Source organism: Barbus barbus (genome assembly GCF_936440315.1).
Source record: "Barbus barbus genome assembly, chromosome: 5".
Taxonomy (NCBI): Eukaryota; Metazoa; Chordata; class Actinopteri; order Cypriniformes; family Cyprinidae; genus Barbus; species Barbus barbus.
Window position 1 is genome coordinate 30,606,020 of NC_136733.1, and position 15,793 is coordinate 30,621,812.

General features: G+C 37.4%; 1 protein-coding gene across 1 annotated transcript in view; it reads left to right on the plus strand.

Annotated features, from left to right (window-relative positions):
- npas2 (neuronal PAS domain protein 2) overlaps positions 1 to 15,793 on the plus strand; it is a 37,169-nt gene that overhangs the window by 17,972 nt on the left and 3,404 nt on the right. The window contains exons 5-21 of the mRNA XM_079417292.1: positions 403 to 494; positions 1,320 to 1,409; positions 3,218 to 3,341; positions 3,938 to 4,051; positions 7,011 to 7,129; positions 7,293 to 7,375; positions 9,631 to 9,737; positions 9,940 to 10,087; positions 10,494 to 10,575; positions 11,386 to 11,512; positions 11,610 to 11,713; positions 12,608 to 12,679; positions 13,129 to 13,287; positions 13,831 to 13,995; positions 14,084 to 14,274; positions 15,228 to 15,320; positions 15,493 to 15,703. Of these exons, the coding sequence (XP_079273418.1) occupies positions 403 to 494; positions 1,320 to 1,409; positions 3,218 to 3,341; positions 3,938 to 4,051; positions 7,011 to 7,129; positions 7,293 to 7,375; positions 9,631 to 9,737; positions 9,940 to 10,087; positions 10,494 to 10,575; positions 11,386 to 11,512; positions 11,610 to 11,713; positions 12,608 to 12,679; positions 13,129 to 13,287; positions 13,831 to 13,995; positions 14,084 to 14,274; positions 15,228 to 15,320; positions 15,493 to 15,703 (2,081 nt within the window). The remainder of the gene's footprint in view (positions 1 to 402; positions 495 to 1,319; positions 1,410 to 3,217; positions 3,342 to 3,937; positions 4,052 to 7,010; positions 7,130 to 7,292; positions 7,376 to 9,630; positions 9,738 to 9,939; positions 10,088 to 10,493; positions 10,576 to 11,385; positions 11,513 to 11,609; positions 11,714 to 12,607; positions 12,680 to 13,128; positions 13,288 to 13,830; positions 13,996 to 14,083; positions 14,275 to 15,227; positions 15,321 to 15,492; positions 15,704 to 15,793) is intronic.

Below are 15,793 nucleotides of genomic sequence, written 5' to 3' on the forward strand. Positions count from 1 at the left end.
TTATTTAGCTAATGCTGGGGTTTACACATATTTTGGACTCCTGATTAAAACAGAATAATTTATTTTGCTATGGTGAGAGGAGCTAACTTCCTCAAGCTCCTGGGAGTATAACTACTAACACCTTTGTGTGCCAGGAGCTGCTATGTGATGGGCCCAGTTCCATTTCCTGTCTGAATCCAGGGCACAGCTGTCAGGCCATCGGCAGAACGTTTACTGGCAGCAGATTTCACTGCTCCTATAAATCCTACAATCCCAGTGCCGTTTCCAACTTCCTTACTGTTTGATTGAAATTCTTTTCATTTTCACCCATTCCATCGAAAACCTATTAGTCCACACAATCCCTTTCTGAGAATTCCACAATCAAGTTCTCACAACATTTTCCTGCTGTTTGATGTTTTCCAGAGATCACGGCGCAAACAGAATCCTGTGAGGTCCGGCAGGACTGGAAGCCTTCTTTCCTCAGCAACGAGGAATTCACCCAGTTAATGCTGGAGGTAAAGGAATCTTGCAACCATCATATCTGCTTCATCAACCTTCAGTTTCTCTGTTGGCATGTGGGAACACTCCACACACTTCAGCTGTATTTAAGTGCCTTGCTGTCAACACATCATGTATTTTGCGAGGCTATGAGATGCCTTATAGCGCTGCTTCTGGCATAACTGTGGAGACTGCTTAAAAAGAAACATTACAAATAAAACAAACGTTTAAATTCAATCATGTAGCAGAAATACAGGAAGTTAATAAAGAGAGTCAGGCTGACCTGCGCACAGCATTCCTATAGCCTTAAAACCGGAAGTTGAGCTTTATGAGGTATTTTTGAATTATCCCTAGAGTTTCCAGCATTAAGGAAACATTCACACTTGAACACTTCCTTTCAAAAACAACCTCTGGCTCTTCTCGGTTCCCAGTCTTAGATTTGTCAAAGTACAAGTCCAGTGAATAAGGCATGTAAAAGCAGCAATGTGGGAGATGGTATGGGTTGGGGAATCCTTCATTTGTTTCTCGTTGCATAAAGAAAACAATGAAAAAAACGTTGCGACCTCAAGAGGCTGATAGACAACATTCTTCAGCTACCAAGGTTTTTCATAACCAGCTTTCTCAGCTATGATGAATTGAATACCCATTTATTACATTGTGTGAGGACAAGACCAATATTCAAAGTTGAGTTCTGTCATTCACTGAATAATGACTGATGATTCAATACTGATAGAATTTTCATTGTTAGATAAACTATTTCTTAAATAACAAAAGGAACATTGTCATCAGTATATTATGAGAATTTCTTCAGATTCATAACGGCATTTTTTGTGTTATGACAGGCATTGGATGGTTTCCTAATAGCTCTTACCACAGATGGGAACATCGTATATGTATCTGACAGCGTCTCGTCTCTCATTGGTCATCTGCCGGTACGTGAAGGATGTCATTGCAATGCAATAAACCCCAATCCAATGCATCCAAGAGGACTTGATTTGGTGCTTTACTTTTCATCAAATGAAGTCATTACCCCTGAAAATGCCATGACTAGTCTGACAAACTCATGTTATTAGTAATATAATTGTCATGTTTTTCTAAACTTAGATAAGGCAGCCCACACACAGCAGGTTTTCTGTAGGCTGTTGACAACAGTCCTTAGGAAATGCTTCAATTTTTTTTTACACCTTCAGTTGTATTTGTATAGTATCTAAAAATCATGAAATGCAAAGTGCTGTGGCTCATGGAATATTTTTCTGAAATTGTCAGAAAAATATACCCCCAACTGAAGTGGAAGGTTATTGGCAGTTAAGTGGTTTCACTTATTACAGAAAAAAGCCTATTTCATAAACCTGAATCAATGTTCCTCTCTTCTTACTGCTGCAAATGCGTCAAAATCCATTCATAGTGTGATCACATGCTGCCAGTCTAATGAGATTTGCTTCCAAACTTTACTTTTATTTCAGTTCCTACTGTGTGTTTGATAATACTGATGGATACTTTCATAACTATCAAACCCACCTTGACCTTTGGCCTTATTAAGCAGAGAGGAGGGCTTAGCAGACCCTTGTTATTGAGGAACAGAACAAGCTGAACTCAAGTGGCACCAAAGGCTATGTAGCCATTATGGATCTACTCAGATTGTGCTAATACTCTTAAGATTTTCTTGAGATGGTGGTTGGGTTGGATGGAACTACTAGCTCCTATATCAGCAGAAAGCTGCCTCTATCCACAAGGCAGTTTTAGAATTCTTTATGTGCTATTATAGTGTTAATTGATATTTTGAATAGTACTTGATATGGTTTCAGTAATTTTGTTTTTTATTAGTTTTACTTATTATTTGATGTGTGATATTAAGATTTAATGAGTTTTAATAATTTTAGTTTATGTATTTCAGTTAGTTGCCAGCATTTCTAATTTATTTCAGCTTTATTCAAATGGACCCTTTTCACATTTCTCATTTTCATTAAAAAACACTTATGTACATTGTAATTGGTATTTTATTACTTTTGCCTCAATTACAAATGGAAGTGCAAAAAACAAAAAAACATATTTGATGTAGTCTACAGTTAACCTCTATCCACCTTTATCTTCAATGCGGAAGTAAGCCTTTGGGTGAGACTTTCGGTTCATTAGCCGTTAAAGATAAATAACGAGAAGAATAGCAACGTGCAGTAAATGGTGAAACTGTTTACACTACAAACCAGTGTGTTCATAATTAACATAATGCATTAAAATAATACAAATTTTCAATATCAAGCAGCAAAACGAACACAGCTAAAAATAGCTAGACGCGGATGAGACCGGAAACTAGACCCATAGAATTTACAAATGGCCACGGCCATTTTTACGGCAAGAAAAAGGTGGATAGAAGTTACCCAACTATGACGACATCTGCTTTTGAGAAACCCGAAAATGTGAAAAGGATCCATTACCGAAAGCTAATTTTTAATAGATTTACTTTTAGTAGCAACACTGCCACAAGATGGTTTCTTTTAATGGTGTAATTTTAATTGATAACCATAAATACTACTGCTGCTAATGCTACTACTACTTTTAATAATAATAATAATGTTACTATTTAAAATTATTTAAAAAAAAAAATGATCTGTGAAAAATGTTAGATTTCTTGTGAAATGATGTTGTTTGTAAGCGCTTAGGACTGTGGGAAATGTTGTGCATTGTGTAGCACTAATGAAAGAGAGCAAGGAGTGACGTTGTCATGGATACTGCTGTGTCTCAGTCAGATATGGTGGACCAGAACATTTTGAACTTCCTGCCAGAACGAGAACATGGAGAGGTGTATAAACTTCTGTCATCACACATGCTCTTGACAGAGCCCTCTGCTGTGGACCTACTCAACAGCAGTGAGTATACATACAGTATGCATGCATGCACAGATCAACACACAATATATCACACAGACGCACTCGCACACACAGATGTATGCAGTATGCTGTGAGTGCTTGCTGTCTTAGTGGCTGGCTGTAGTGTGCTCCATGATTACACTCATGGCTAATTATAGAGGATCAGTGCGTGCAGTGTAACACAGATTATCTGTTACAACACTCTGATAATCCCACATACATCTCTTACCCTGACCCCAATCCCTAAAACGCACACACACACGAGCTCACCAATACTGAGAGATAATAATACTGGTTGAAAAAACAGTCACTGTTGATTCTTCATCTTATTCGATCAGCAGAACCACCTTTGTTTCACTGGTCACACTCGCTTGTGCACAAACACACACACGCACACAGAGACTGTTGTACGGTCAGTCAGGTCATTGTACTCTATTTTAGGATAATCATCAAAGTCACACTGGGGCCACAGCCATAATGGAACATTAGCCTCAACCTTGTGTATTCGTCTGACAAACCGAATTGCTGTTATATCAGCTGCTAACAGTCTCTTTCCTTGCCCTGTGCACTCTTTTTCTTTTGTTTCTTTCTTTCAGATGAGACGCATGTCGAGTTCTGCTGTCATTTAGCAAGGGGGAACATTGACCCGAAAGAACCGCCCACGTACGAACATGTCAAATTTGTTGGAGATTTCAAGTTTCATAATAACGGTGGGTTTTTCTTTGTCACTTTAAGTACTCCCAGCCACATGCAACACAAACAGAGACACTAATAATTGATGGATAGTTAGATTTTTTCATTACTTGATTCTAGAAGTAAACTTCAGCTGTGATAACACGCATTTGGAATGAACACGCATTTGTGGGTTTTTTCTTTTTTTATTAATTTGGTTGAGGAAGAGATTTAATGAGGAGGAGGCATTTGCTTATGTTGGAATTATTGGTCCGTTTCCTCATTTGCATGTAGAATGTCATTGTGAGGTTACATCTTTGCTAATAGGAAATGTGTGTGTGTGTATAATATATATATATATATATATATATATATATATATATATATATATATATATATATATATATATATATATATATATATATATATATATATATATATATATATATATATATATATATATATAATTTTTTTTTTTTTTTTTTTTTCTTATTTGGTTAGTATAAAATAATTTAAATATACTTGAATTCCCTAGCGATAAATAAATGTACTAAAATGTATTTGAAATGCGAAGTATACTACAGATACATTTACATATTTATGTGCCTAATAAAAGTACCCTTTATATTCAAAAAATAAAATACTCTTTATACTCAATTGTACTTTAGTTGTGCGGAAGTAGTGCTGACGTACTAAATATGTACTGAAGTATATTTGTTTGTGCTAAAGTGGATCTATTGCAAGTATACTTTAGGTACACTTCAAATATCTTGCATTTAAAGATCATTGGCCATGTACACACTGCAAGATTCAGGAGTGACAACCGCATTAAATGCAGGACTGAGTCCCGTGAATTATCGTTCCATGTGTGTAAGGAACAGCAGATTTTAAGTAAACTAATCTATTTTAATGCTCATAGACATGCTGTTTTGTTTATGCTCCGGAGGCTGCTTAAGAGAGCACTGTCTTGCCAAGTGTTTTTAGGCATGTTGTTTGGTCTTAGCTCATAAAGCTAGGCACTTAATAGAGTTAATAATGTGGTCTGTTGCGGATATGAGATATATGATTTTTTTTGGTGTTATAAAACAAAGCATTTGGGTGTTAGTGTTTTTTGTGCTTGGCCTTGTTGTTTTTTGTCTATGAAGATCTGGCAACACTGACACTTTACCACAGGGCTATTTTGTGAGCTCAACTAGCCCCGTGTCAAAATGTGCTAAGGTTAAGACTTATTTCACCTTTATTTTCTTGCATCTCACATACAGACGAAGACAATTTTCTGATGCGAGTTTAAATACGTCATTAACATTAGTTGTTCAGTTCGGTTCTGTACACATTGCGTACAATTTCTGTAAATGCGGTTGTCACTACCTGTATTTTTCAGTAATTAATGTGGTTGTCGAATGCGGTTGTCATTCCTGTATTTTAGTGAATTATGTGTGTACAGAACGCGATTAAGGAGTAAAAAGTGAACCTAACAACCTATAATCCTCATCAACAGTGACATTGAAACACATTTTAGGCGTAATATTAAGAAATGTGCATTGTACACAAGTAGTACTCCAAATAAAGTTTAATTATCATTTTTATATCAGTGAGTAAATATGTTAATAGATTTGAACTATACATGGTATGAAATGTATTTGAAATATATTACTTTTTTTACTAGGGTTATTATTATTTGAAATAGAATTTTAAATCATAATATAAAATGAATAATGTTTATTGTTTTATTGTTTACAAACATTATTTTATTTTACTACTTTTGAAATATAATTACATTTTAAAATATAATTAAAAACTTACGGAAGTTCTAAGCGGCCATGCATTATTATAATTTTTCTGTCATCTTTCCTCGTGATCTCGACATAACGAAAGTTGTTTTGTGGTTATCTGGACATAACGAAAGTTGTTTTGTGGTTATCTGGACATAACGAAAGTTGTTTTTTGGTTATCTGGACATAACGAAAGTTGTTTTGTGGTTATCTGGACATAACGAAAGTTGTTTTGTGGTTATCTGGACATAACGAAAGTTGTTTTGTCGTTATCACGACTTAATTTTCTCGTGATCTCGACATAACGAAAGTTGTTTTGTCGTTATCACGACTTAATTTTCTCTGTGTATTCGGCATGAGAAAATGCTATAGAAGCAGCATCATCGCAGCATCATGGATGATCGTATTCGCTTTTACTTTGATCAGGGACTCACTCAAACTGAAATAATAAAAATATGGTATAAGTACCATCCCAAATATTGAAGGTGTTGTGTGTGTGACCGACTACATTGATCCATGATAGAATACTTTTCATGCATATTCATACTCGGCCATTTTAGCTCTGTGTCTGTCAGTGATTGACGACTTACACATAAGTGTTCGACACTTGAGAAGGAGGCTGTCGGGTCTGCAACTTTATCGTTGAAGACAATATAGCGACCCTGATTTTCTCACGATAGCTACAATTACATCGTGAGAAAACGGTTTTTAGGTTGAGATCAACGACTTTCGTTATGTCCAGATAACCACAAAACAACTTTCGTTATGTCGAGATCACGAGGAAATTAAGTCGTGATAACGACAAAACAACTCGTTATGTCGTGATCACGAGAAAATTAAGTCGTGATCACGAGAAAACAAGACAGAAAAATTATAATAATGCATGGCCGCTTAGAACTTCCGTAAAAACTACATGATATTTGTATTTATTTTTACTTTTCTTCAAGATTTGTATTTGTCGCATACACAGTTGTATAAAGAATACAATTTCAGCTTCTTAGACGGTGCAGACATATTAAGATGAACATGAAAATAATAATAAATCAAAATGCCAAATAAAAAATAGAAAGAAAAAATACATTTTAAAATTCTTTCAGTGCCATTCTTCCACTAGAAGATAGTGGAATATAAAATGTACCTTGGGCTAAGAATAATACTTGATCTCTAAAATCTGGTCATTGTAGGTTTTTTTTTTTAAACCGAACATGATTTCTGTGTGTCACAGTGCCTCTGTCCTCATGTAACGGTTATGAGCTGGCCTTCCCACGCACGCTGCAGTCTTCACTAGAGGAGCAGATCTGTCTCATAGCCACAGTGAGACTCGTGACCCCTCAGTTCCTAAAGGTAACAGAGGAACCACCCTCGCATACACACAAACACACTGATTCACATGCACTTAAACGCATACGCACAAAATCAATGCTCACAAATTATGCTCACATACTGCTTGCATTCATCCTTACGTCAAAGGAAGGACACACTTATTGTCTGTGTGTGTGTGTTGAAGGATCTGTGCAACGTGGAGGATGTGTGTGATGAATTCACATCAAGACACAGCCTGGAATGGAAATTTCTCTTCTTAGATCATAGGTGAGTCAAATGCTGCTTCATTATGCAAACGACTCCACTGAAGTTATGATTCTGCATGGTCTTTTACGCAACACTCATTTACGTCCATTTGAATCATGACTCCTTCTGATTATGCCATGTGTTTGATTCATTCATCAGTTGCTGACCCACTTACATCTGCTAATTCAGACTTTCCGCTGTCAAACGCACGGCTGCGAGGGCTAGCGATGTCATCAGATGTGCGAGTACTTGAATCCGTTCTCACACTCGTATTTTAATATGTTTTTATTCTGCTTTGGCCATTCATAAATTTCAGCATAGAGATTATTTGCTCAGGAGGCATTTGTGACCCACAGAGAGTTACATAACCGTGTGTGTGCGCGAGTACTGGATGTTCTTGTTCCCTACTGCGCTATAATTGGACATTCGAGCTGTCTCGTCAAACTCTCTCTTTAAAGGAGAAGTGTGTCATTTCTACATCACTCACTCAAAATATTGTGGTTTTCAAACAAGTTTCCCAAATACTCCCTGTGTTTTTCATGCTCAGTCATACAGATAGTCTCGTACCCAAAATCATGCTATTGGTTGAACCAGTGTTGCTGTGTCGAGGCGGTTAAGAAAACTGTTTTGAAACACAATGTTTACTTTGGGAAATTTTAGTAAGATTTAAAACATTTTTGGAAAGTAATTTTGTACAACAAGAAAATTACATTTATTTAAAATAGATTTAACAGTTATTTTAAATTAAAATAATATTTCAAATTATTACTGTTTTACTATATATGTTTGATTAAATAATTGTAGCCTTGGAGAATCTTATGTGTCTATTTATTTACACAGACACATGCATGACTCAGGCAGGCTATGGATACCCATCTTTCTTATTTCAGCGGTTCCCATGGTGATGAGTGTCTGCAGGTTCATCCGAGCCCCCATGATTCATTCCTTTAGTGCACTGCCAGTTTAATGGGTGTTAAAGTACATACAGTCGTGGTCAGAATTATTGGCACCCTTGGTAAATCTGATCAAAGTCGGTTCTGAAAATAAACCTGCATTATTAATCCTTTTGATCTTTTATTTTAAAAAATCGCAAAAATTTCCCATTTCCACCATCAGGGCAATAATTAAGAATTTCCAATCAGCAGAAAATGTTACGAAACTGCCTGGAAGAGGACGTGTGTCTATATCGTCCTAATGCACGGTGAGGAGGAGAGTTTGAGTGGGGTCTCGGGGTCAGAAAACCTTAAACAAAAATTGGCAAACCGCCCCTACATCACCACATGTTGTTTGGGAGGGTTTCAAGAGAAATTCTCGTAGCTCATCCAAAAACAAACTCCAGCATATTCAGTTATCAGACACGACTGGAACTTCAAATGGGACTGGCTTCTATGGTCAGATGAAACTAAAAAATGAGCTTTTTAGCAGCAAACACTCAAGATGGGTTTGGTGAACACAGGGATAAAAAGTACCCCATGTGTACAATGAAATATATATACTGCTGTATTTTTGATGTTGTGGGCCTATATTTTTGCTGGAGGTCCTGGACATCTTGTTTAGACACATGGCATCATGGATTCTATCAAATACCAACAGATAAAAAATCAATAAGTGACTGACTCTGTTAGAAATCTTATAATGGGCCATGTTTGGATCTTCCAACCGTACAATAATCCAAACTCAAATCTCAAAAACAACACAAAAATGGGTCATTGAGCACAAAACCAAGCTTCTGCTATGGCCATTCCAGTCCTCTGACCTGAACCCTGTAGAAAATGAGTGGGATGAACTGAAGAGAAGAAGCACCGTCATGGAGCTGGGAATCTAAAGGGTCTGGAGTGATTCTGGATGAAGGAATGGTCTCTGATCTCTTGTCAGGTGTTCTCTAACCTCATCAGGCATTATAGGAGAAAATTTAGAGTTGTTAAACTGGCAAATGGAGGTTTCAAAAAGTATTGAATAAAAGGGTGCCGTTAATTGTGGCCAATGTGTATTAGAGAAAAACATTTATTTCATAATATTTCCCCCCATTTTAAATTCTTATTATCCAATGAAAGGTTATACTTTTGTGAATTTTTTTAATAAAATAGCAAAAGCATTAACAATGCAGATTGATTTTCACAGCCTTCTTTGATCATATTTACCAAGGGTGCCAATAATTCTGATCACGACTGTATGGACCAATACTTTGAATTGTGCATACGCTGGTAGCAGCTCAGTAGAAGCGTAGTATAAGTAGATAGTATGTACTGAATGTGTGTGTGTTTGTGTGTTCACAGGGCCTCTCCTATAATTGGGTACCTGCCGTTTGAGGTTTTGGGGACCTCGGGTTATGATTACTACCACGTGGACGACCTGGAGCTGATTGCTCAGTGTCATAAACAATGTGAGTGTTATCTCTCTCGCTGCTCCTCTCTCAAAAACTAGGTCAGAATACGGTCTTGGAAATTTTGTTCTGTTTGTATGAATCACAGAGGAGCTGAAAATGCCCCTACCAGGAAAGATGAAAGACCCTGTAAGAAGCTTTCAAATCATTTTTAGAGACTACTGATCTTGTGTGTTTGTGTGTGTGTGTGTGTGTATTGCAGTGATGCAGTGTGGGAAAGGAAAATCCTGTTACTATCGGTTTCTGACTAAAGGGCAGCAGTGGATCTGGCTACAGACACACTATTACATCACATACCACCAGTGGAACTCCAAACCGGAGTTTATCGTCTGTACACACAGTGTGGTCAGGTAAAACACACACAATCATTATTTATCCATGTACAGTATATGGAAAGAATGTGCATGCCACATACTCTCATTTATATGCATATAAAAAAAACTTTATAAATGCACACACAAACATTCAAGCTTTTTAAAATATTTTAGTATTAGTAAATATTTAAAATTGTGCAAATGCCTGTTCATTACTACTTCAAGAGTAGTTAATATTCTTGAACTAGTCAGCACAATTAATTAAAGTGTTTTACAGTATTTGCTGTTTTTGTTTAACTTATGTTTCCATCTAGTGGTTAGATTGTGTAACAGCAAATCTTAGAAATTCACTACATTACAGGATCAGTCTACAGCTTTTCACTATAAATATGTGAGTTAGACAAATTAGAAGTAAAAACAATTGCTGCTTCTCTATCTAAAGCTATGCTGAAGTCCGGGCAGAAAGAAGGAGAGAGATTGGATTGGAGGAAAGTTCATCTGATATGGCAACATCCTCAATCAAGGTTCTACCCATTCCCTGAAAACAGCTATTTTATTTTGTTTAATAAATAGTTTTTCATGTTAAAGAAATAGATTACCCAAGATGTAGATTGATTTTGTTTCTTCTTTGGAACAGATTTGGAGAAATGTATCATTCCATCCCTTGCTCACCAGTGGATCCTCTGCAGTGAATGGGTGCTGTCAGAATGAGAGTCCAAACAGCTGAAAAAACATCACAGTAATCCACATGACTCCAGTCCATCACTTAACAACTTATGAAGCAAAAAACTGTTTTTAATAATCAAATCTATCATTATGACATTTTAACTTCAAACCGTTGCTACTTGCTAAAATACCTGTCCTCTATCCATAATATTGCTTTCTCCATTAAAAAATTAATCTTGTCTGAATCAAGAGAGACATATGTGCAGATCAAGCACCATTTACAAGCAACGGGGAATAAACCTTTTATTATGAATTATGCATTATTCATAATTGGATTTTCGATTATGGATTTTCGTGACGGTTGAAAGTTAAAATGCCTTAATGATAGATTTCTTTCTCACAAACATGCAACATTTAACTTCAAAATACATTAATTGATGGACTGGAGTGGTGTGGATTATTGTGATGTTTTTTTCAGCTGTTTGGACTCTCTTTTTGATGGCACCCATTCACTGCAGAGGATCCATTGGTGAGCAAGTGATGTAATGCTAAATTTCTCCAAATCTGTTCCAATAACAAATAAACTCCTCTACATCTTGAATGACTTGAGGATGACTGCAATTTTTTATTTTTGTTTGAACTATTTCGTTAATGTGTTTTGTGTGCAGGGGCAGGAGGTGTTTTTGGACATGTGTCCTCCTTTGGAAGCTGCACGGGAAAGAATCAGCAGCGCTCGATCAGTGTCATCACAAAGTTCTAGAAAATCATCACACACAGCACTGTCTGACTCTGCGTGTGAGTACAAACACACCTCGGCTAACACTCTGCACTTATGAGTTGCACTTGTGCATCAGGTGATCATGTGAATGCCTGTGTGTGTCTGTGTCCATAGCGAACTCATCAGTGAGGTACACAGAAGCATGCACGTCGTCACGGCAGTCTGCTCCCATTAATCCTGAGAAGAGTTCCAGCAGAATGCCACATAGTGGATCAAAGGTACAAACATGCTCATCATCATCTTCATCTTTATCCTTTATAGGTGCAGTCTTCAGTCTCACATGATCCTTCAGAAATCATTCTAATACGCTGAATTTGGTCCTCAAGAAACATATCTTATTAGCATGTTGAAAACAGCTGTGCTGCTTAATATTTTGGTGGAAACTGATCATTTTTCTTGAATGAAATAACTTGATGAATAGAAAGTTCAAAAGAATAGCATTTATGTAACAGAGATCTTTATTAGCAAACTAAAAATCTTTACTCTTACGTTAGTTTAATTTAAAGCATCCTTGCTGAATAAAACAATCATTTCTTAACAAAAGGGGACATTGGATGCCCATTTTATACAAGTTGGTATCAGTGTACAACTGGCTGACACCGTGTCTACACCGGACGCGCACAGCACAACGCGACAAAATACAATAGAACCTATTATGCTGTCTACACTGGATGCGGCGTGACAAATCCCCGACAGAAAACTGCTGCTGCGTTCTATTTATGACGTATTGACACAAATTTCGAATGATTTTCAACGGTCGCTTTGTCACGTCCAGTGTAGACAGACTTTAGCTGTTGCGGGGGTGTAGACACGGTGTGAGGGAGGAAATATGCTAATATGCACTTGTGGGCGGGGCTTGAGCAATATGACATCTACTGCTCTGAAAATCAAAACGGCTTTGATTATTGAGAATGTTTTTTGGGGATTTAAAAAAATTGATTTTTATCATTGTAGGGTGGTTGTGTCCACACTCTATACATACAGTAAGACACATTTATATGCAAATGTAAAAGTGAATTTTGTATCTGATGTCCCCATTAAACAAATCTTACTGACCCCCCAAACTTTATGGTCGTGTGTGTGTATCTGAATATTTTGTCTCTCTGTTTTAGACCCTGATTCAGAGGCAGAGCTCCTCTGAGCCCACGTCACTCTCCCCCTCCTGCAGTCAGCATTCCACTATGGTCAGTCTCTCCCAGCTGCTCTCTTTCTTTCCCCACTTTTTCCTTTGTCGCTCTTTTCCTCCATGTGTAAGTAAAGCTACAGTTTAGTGTTTGTTGTGATCTTAGAATAGAAAGATTGTCGACATTTTACCGTTGACTGGGTGACAGTGCAAATCTAGAACCTTCCCACATATTTCTGCTGCAGGAATGGCAGTTTAGGGCTATAAAAATGTATTTGTTATAACTTCTGCCCATTGCAGCTCACAGTGGCATTCAAAATAGCTCTAAAATTGCTTTTCAAAATGTTATGCAATAATGTAGTCAGTCATGTCTTCATTCGGCTCAGTGGAAACAATGGCCGGATTTTAAAGAAGTTCAAAGTTTCCAAAATGTAGAAAAGCACTATGTGTTTGCTTCTTTTGTATATTTGAGTGTGTGTTCTCAGTGTTCTGTGTGGATGTGGGTTGCAGACACAATCTCTGTACGGATTCCAGCAGCCTCAGTTAGGTGTCATGCATCAGCTGAAAGAGCAGCTAGAAGAGCGGACTCGCATCCTACAGGCCGACATCAAAACACAACAAGAAGAGCTGCACGACATTAAAGAGAAACTACAACTTGCTAATCTACAGGTACAGGCACACAATTATAAACATGCAGTGTTATCTTTATTTGTGCAAATTTGGGACAGATAGAATACTTCAAACATAGAAAATAATATAAAAATATGAAATATAAAAACTGCTGTCTTCGGTTTTATTTTTTTTCTTAATTTGTTTTTGAAAGAAGTCTCCTATGCTCACCTAGGCTGCATTTAAATCACAGTAGAAACAGTTATATCGCAAAATATGAATAGTTTAAAATAACTGTTTTATTTTAATATATTTAAAAATGGTATTTATTCCTGTGATGGCAAAGCTGTAATTTCAGCAACCATTACTCCGGTCTTCAGATCCTTCAAATATAACATGTTATTCTAATCAGCTCTAATATGCTAATTTACTGCTCAAGAATCATTTGTTGTAAGTATCAAACAGTTAATATTTTTGAACTGTAGTGTAGTTATACCATATTCCTTCTCTGTGGAAAAAAGCTACTGTATTCAGAGAGGACGTTTGTTTTGGAGTCTGATTTTATTTTTAGAGCTAAAGCTGTTTGGGTCTCTGTGTTTGCAGATGTTACTCCAGCAGCCGATACAGGGAGAATTTGCCAGTTCTGGTCTGCAGCAGCAGGGTCCAGGCAGGCCGTCCCAACACAGCACCCAGCCCAAACCTCAACACTGTGTTTCACATTCATCACACACACTACTCAGAGAACAGCCCAGTAGCTCATCTGCTCAGGTACCCATTACGCACAACACACACACACATAAATATTACTCACTCGCAGACTCATTCAGTTATGGATGTCTTGTTTGTGTGTGATTAGGGCCAGCAGAGACTGGTTCAGACTGGACACATGCAGGCCGTCAGTGTTCCAATGCAGACACACACCAGTCTCACCACACCCTTCTATAGCAACCCAATGATGTTCTCACCCAACCACGGACACCGAACCCAACACGACACACACTGCCAAAGACACGCACACACCGACTACAGCCAGGAAGGACAGCTACGGTAACAACACACCTTAAACACACAGAAAAACACAGTTTACTGTGGCAGAAGAACATTGCAAAGGCCTGTTCACACCAAGACGAATGTTCAGTGTGAAAATTTGGTTCAGTACTCTTGAAAAATCAAGATCCCCTAACCTTTATCCTAACTCGGAAAGTGGTTCATCTTTTATGAATTGTTCAAATATTGGTGTCCAGGATGACGTGAGTCCAGAGAATGTTGTGTAAACTATACACATTAAACTATACACATTAAATGTGTGGTATGAATAAACAGTGCTTCTAAACCGCTGTTGAGATAGTATTCTCCATTGAAAAGAGTACAGGCTTGGAGCCCAAAACAGTTCTCCCAAAAATGAAAATTCTGTCATTAATTACTCACCTGAAACGGAAGAGAAGTTGTTAAATAAAGTCATTATTTTTATTATCTTTTTGCACAAAAAGTATTCTCAAAGCTTCATAGCGTTACAGTTGAACCACTGATGTCACATGGACTGTTTTAATGATGTCCTTACCTTTCTGGCCCTTGAACGTGTCAGTTGCATTGTTGTCTATTCGGGGAAAGCTCATGGATTTCATCAAAAATATCTTAATTTGTGTTCTGAAGATGACATGAGGGTGAGTAATTAATGACAGAACTTTTATTTTTGGGTCAACTGTCCCTTTAATACAGTTTCTCTGATTGGAATAGCAGTTTCTAATGACATTTTAACCATTTTAGCAAAAAAAAACTATTATTTGGCTGTTTTCAATAAATAATAGATTACAGAAGATCCATGATAGTAGATCTAATTTAGCCATGACTTTACTGGGAATAAGAGGTGTTTTCTGATTGGTAGCGTGAGGGAGCTTCATGATTGGCTGATTTTGGTAATATTACAGAATGTGTCATTATAACAAACATGTTCCCTGATCTGATCAGTAATATCATACGGGGTGTTTTTGGATTGGTAGGATGCTACTAAACCAATCAATGCAGACGCTTGTACCAGACAGCAATGGGGGGGCCCAGTCTTCCCAATGCAGCTCAACTATTCAACAAACCAAGTGAGTGTGTGTGAGCATGACGGCCCCATTCAAAATTAACGTGAAGTCATAGACTGAATGGTAGGCTAAATTTGGAAGAGCATACTACTTTTGCTATTTGTGTCATAACAGAAGTAGTATGAGTAGAATGCAAGCATACTATTTGAAATTCACCAAAATGTTTGTGTTACAGATATCCTCTGGAGCAGCAGATGATGGCTCCTTCCTTCCCTGTGCAGCAGGTGAACTGTAACGCTGTGCTTGTCCCTTCCCCCGTCTTCACCTCACCAATCATGATCCCCCATAATAGTTTCATCACCCATCAGGCCACGCCCACCTACACGCCTCACCCAATGGCTGCCCCACACAGTTTACCACTACAACAACCTCAGCAGTTCTTTCAGGTAAACAATATTGTGATTCAGATTTACAGTTCCGAATCTCATTGTCTGATAAGAATGCCTCAAAAATATGGCAACCTTTCTCTTTCTCTC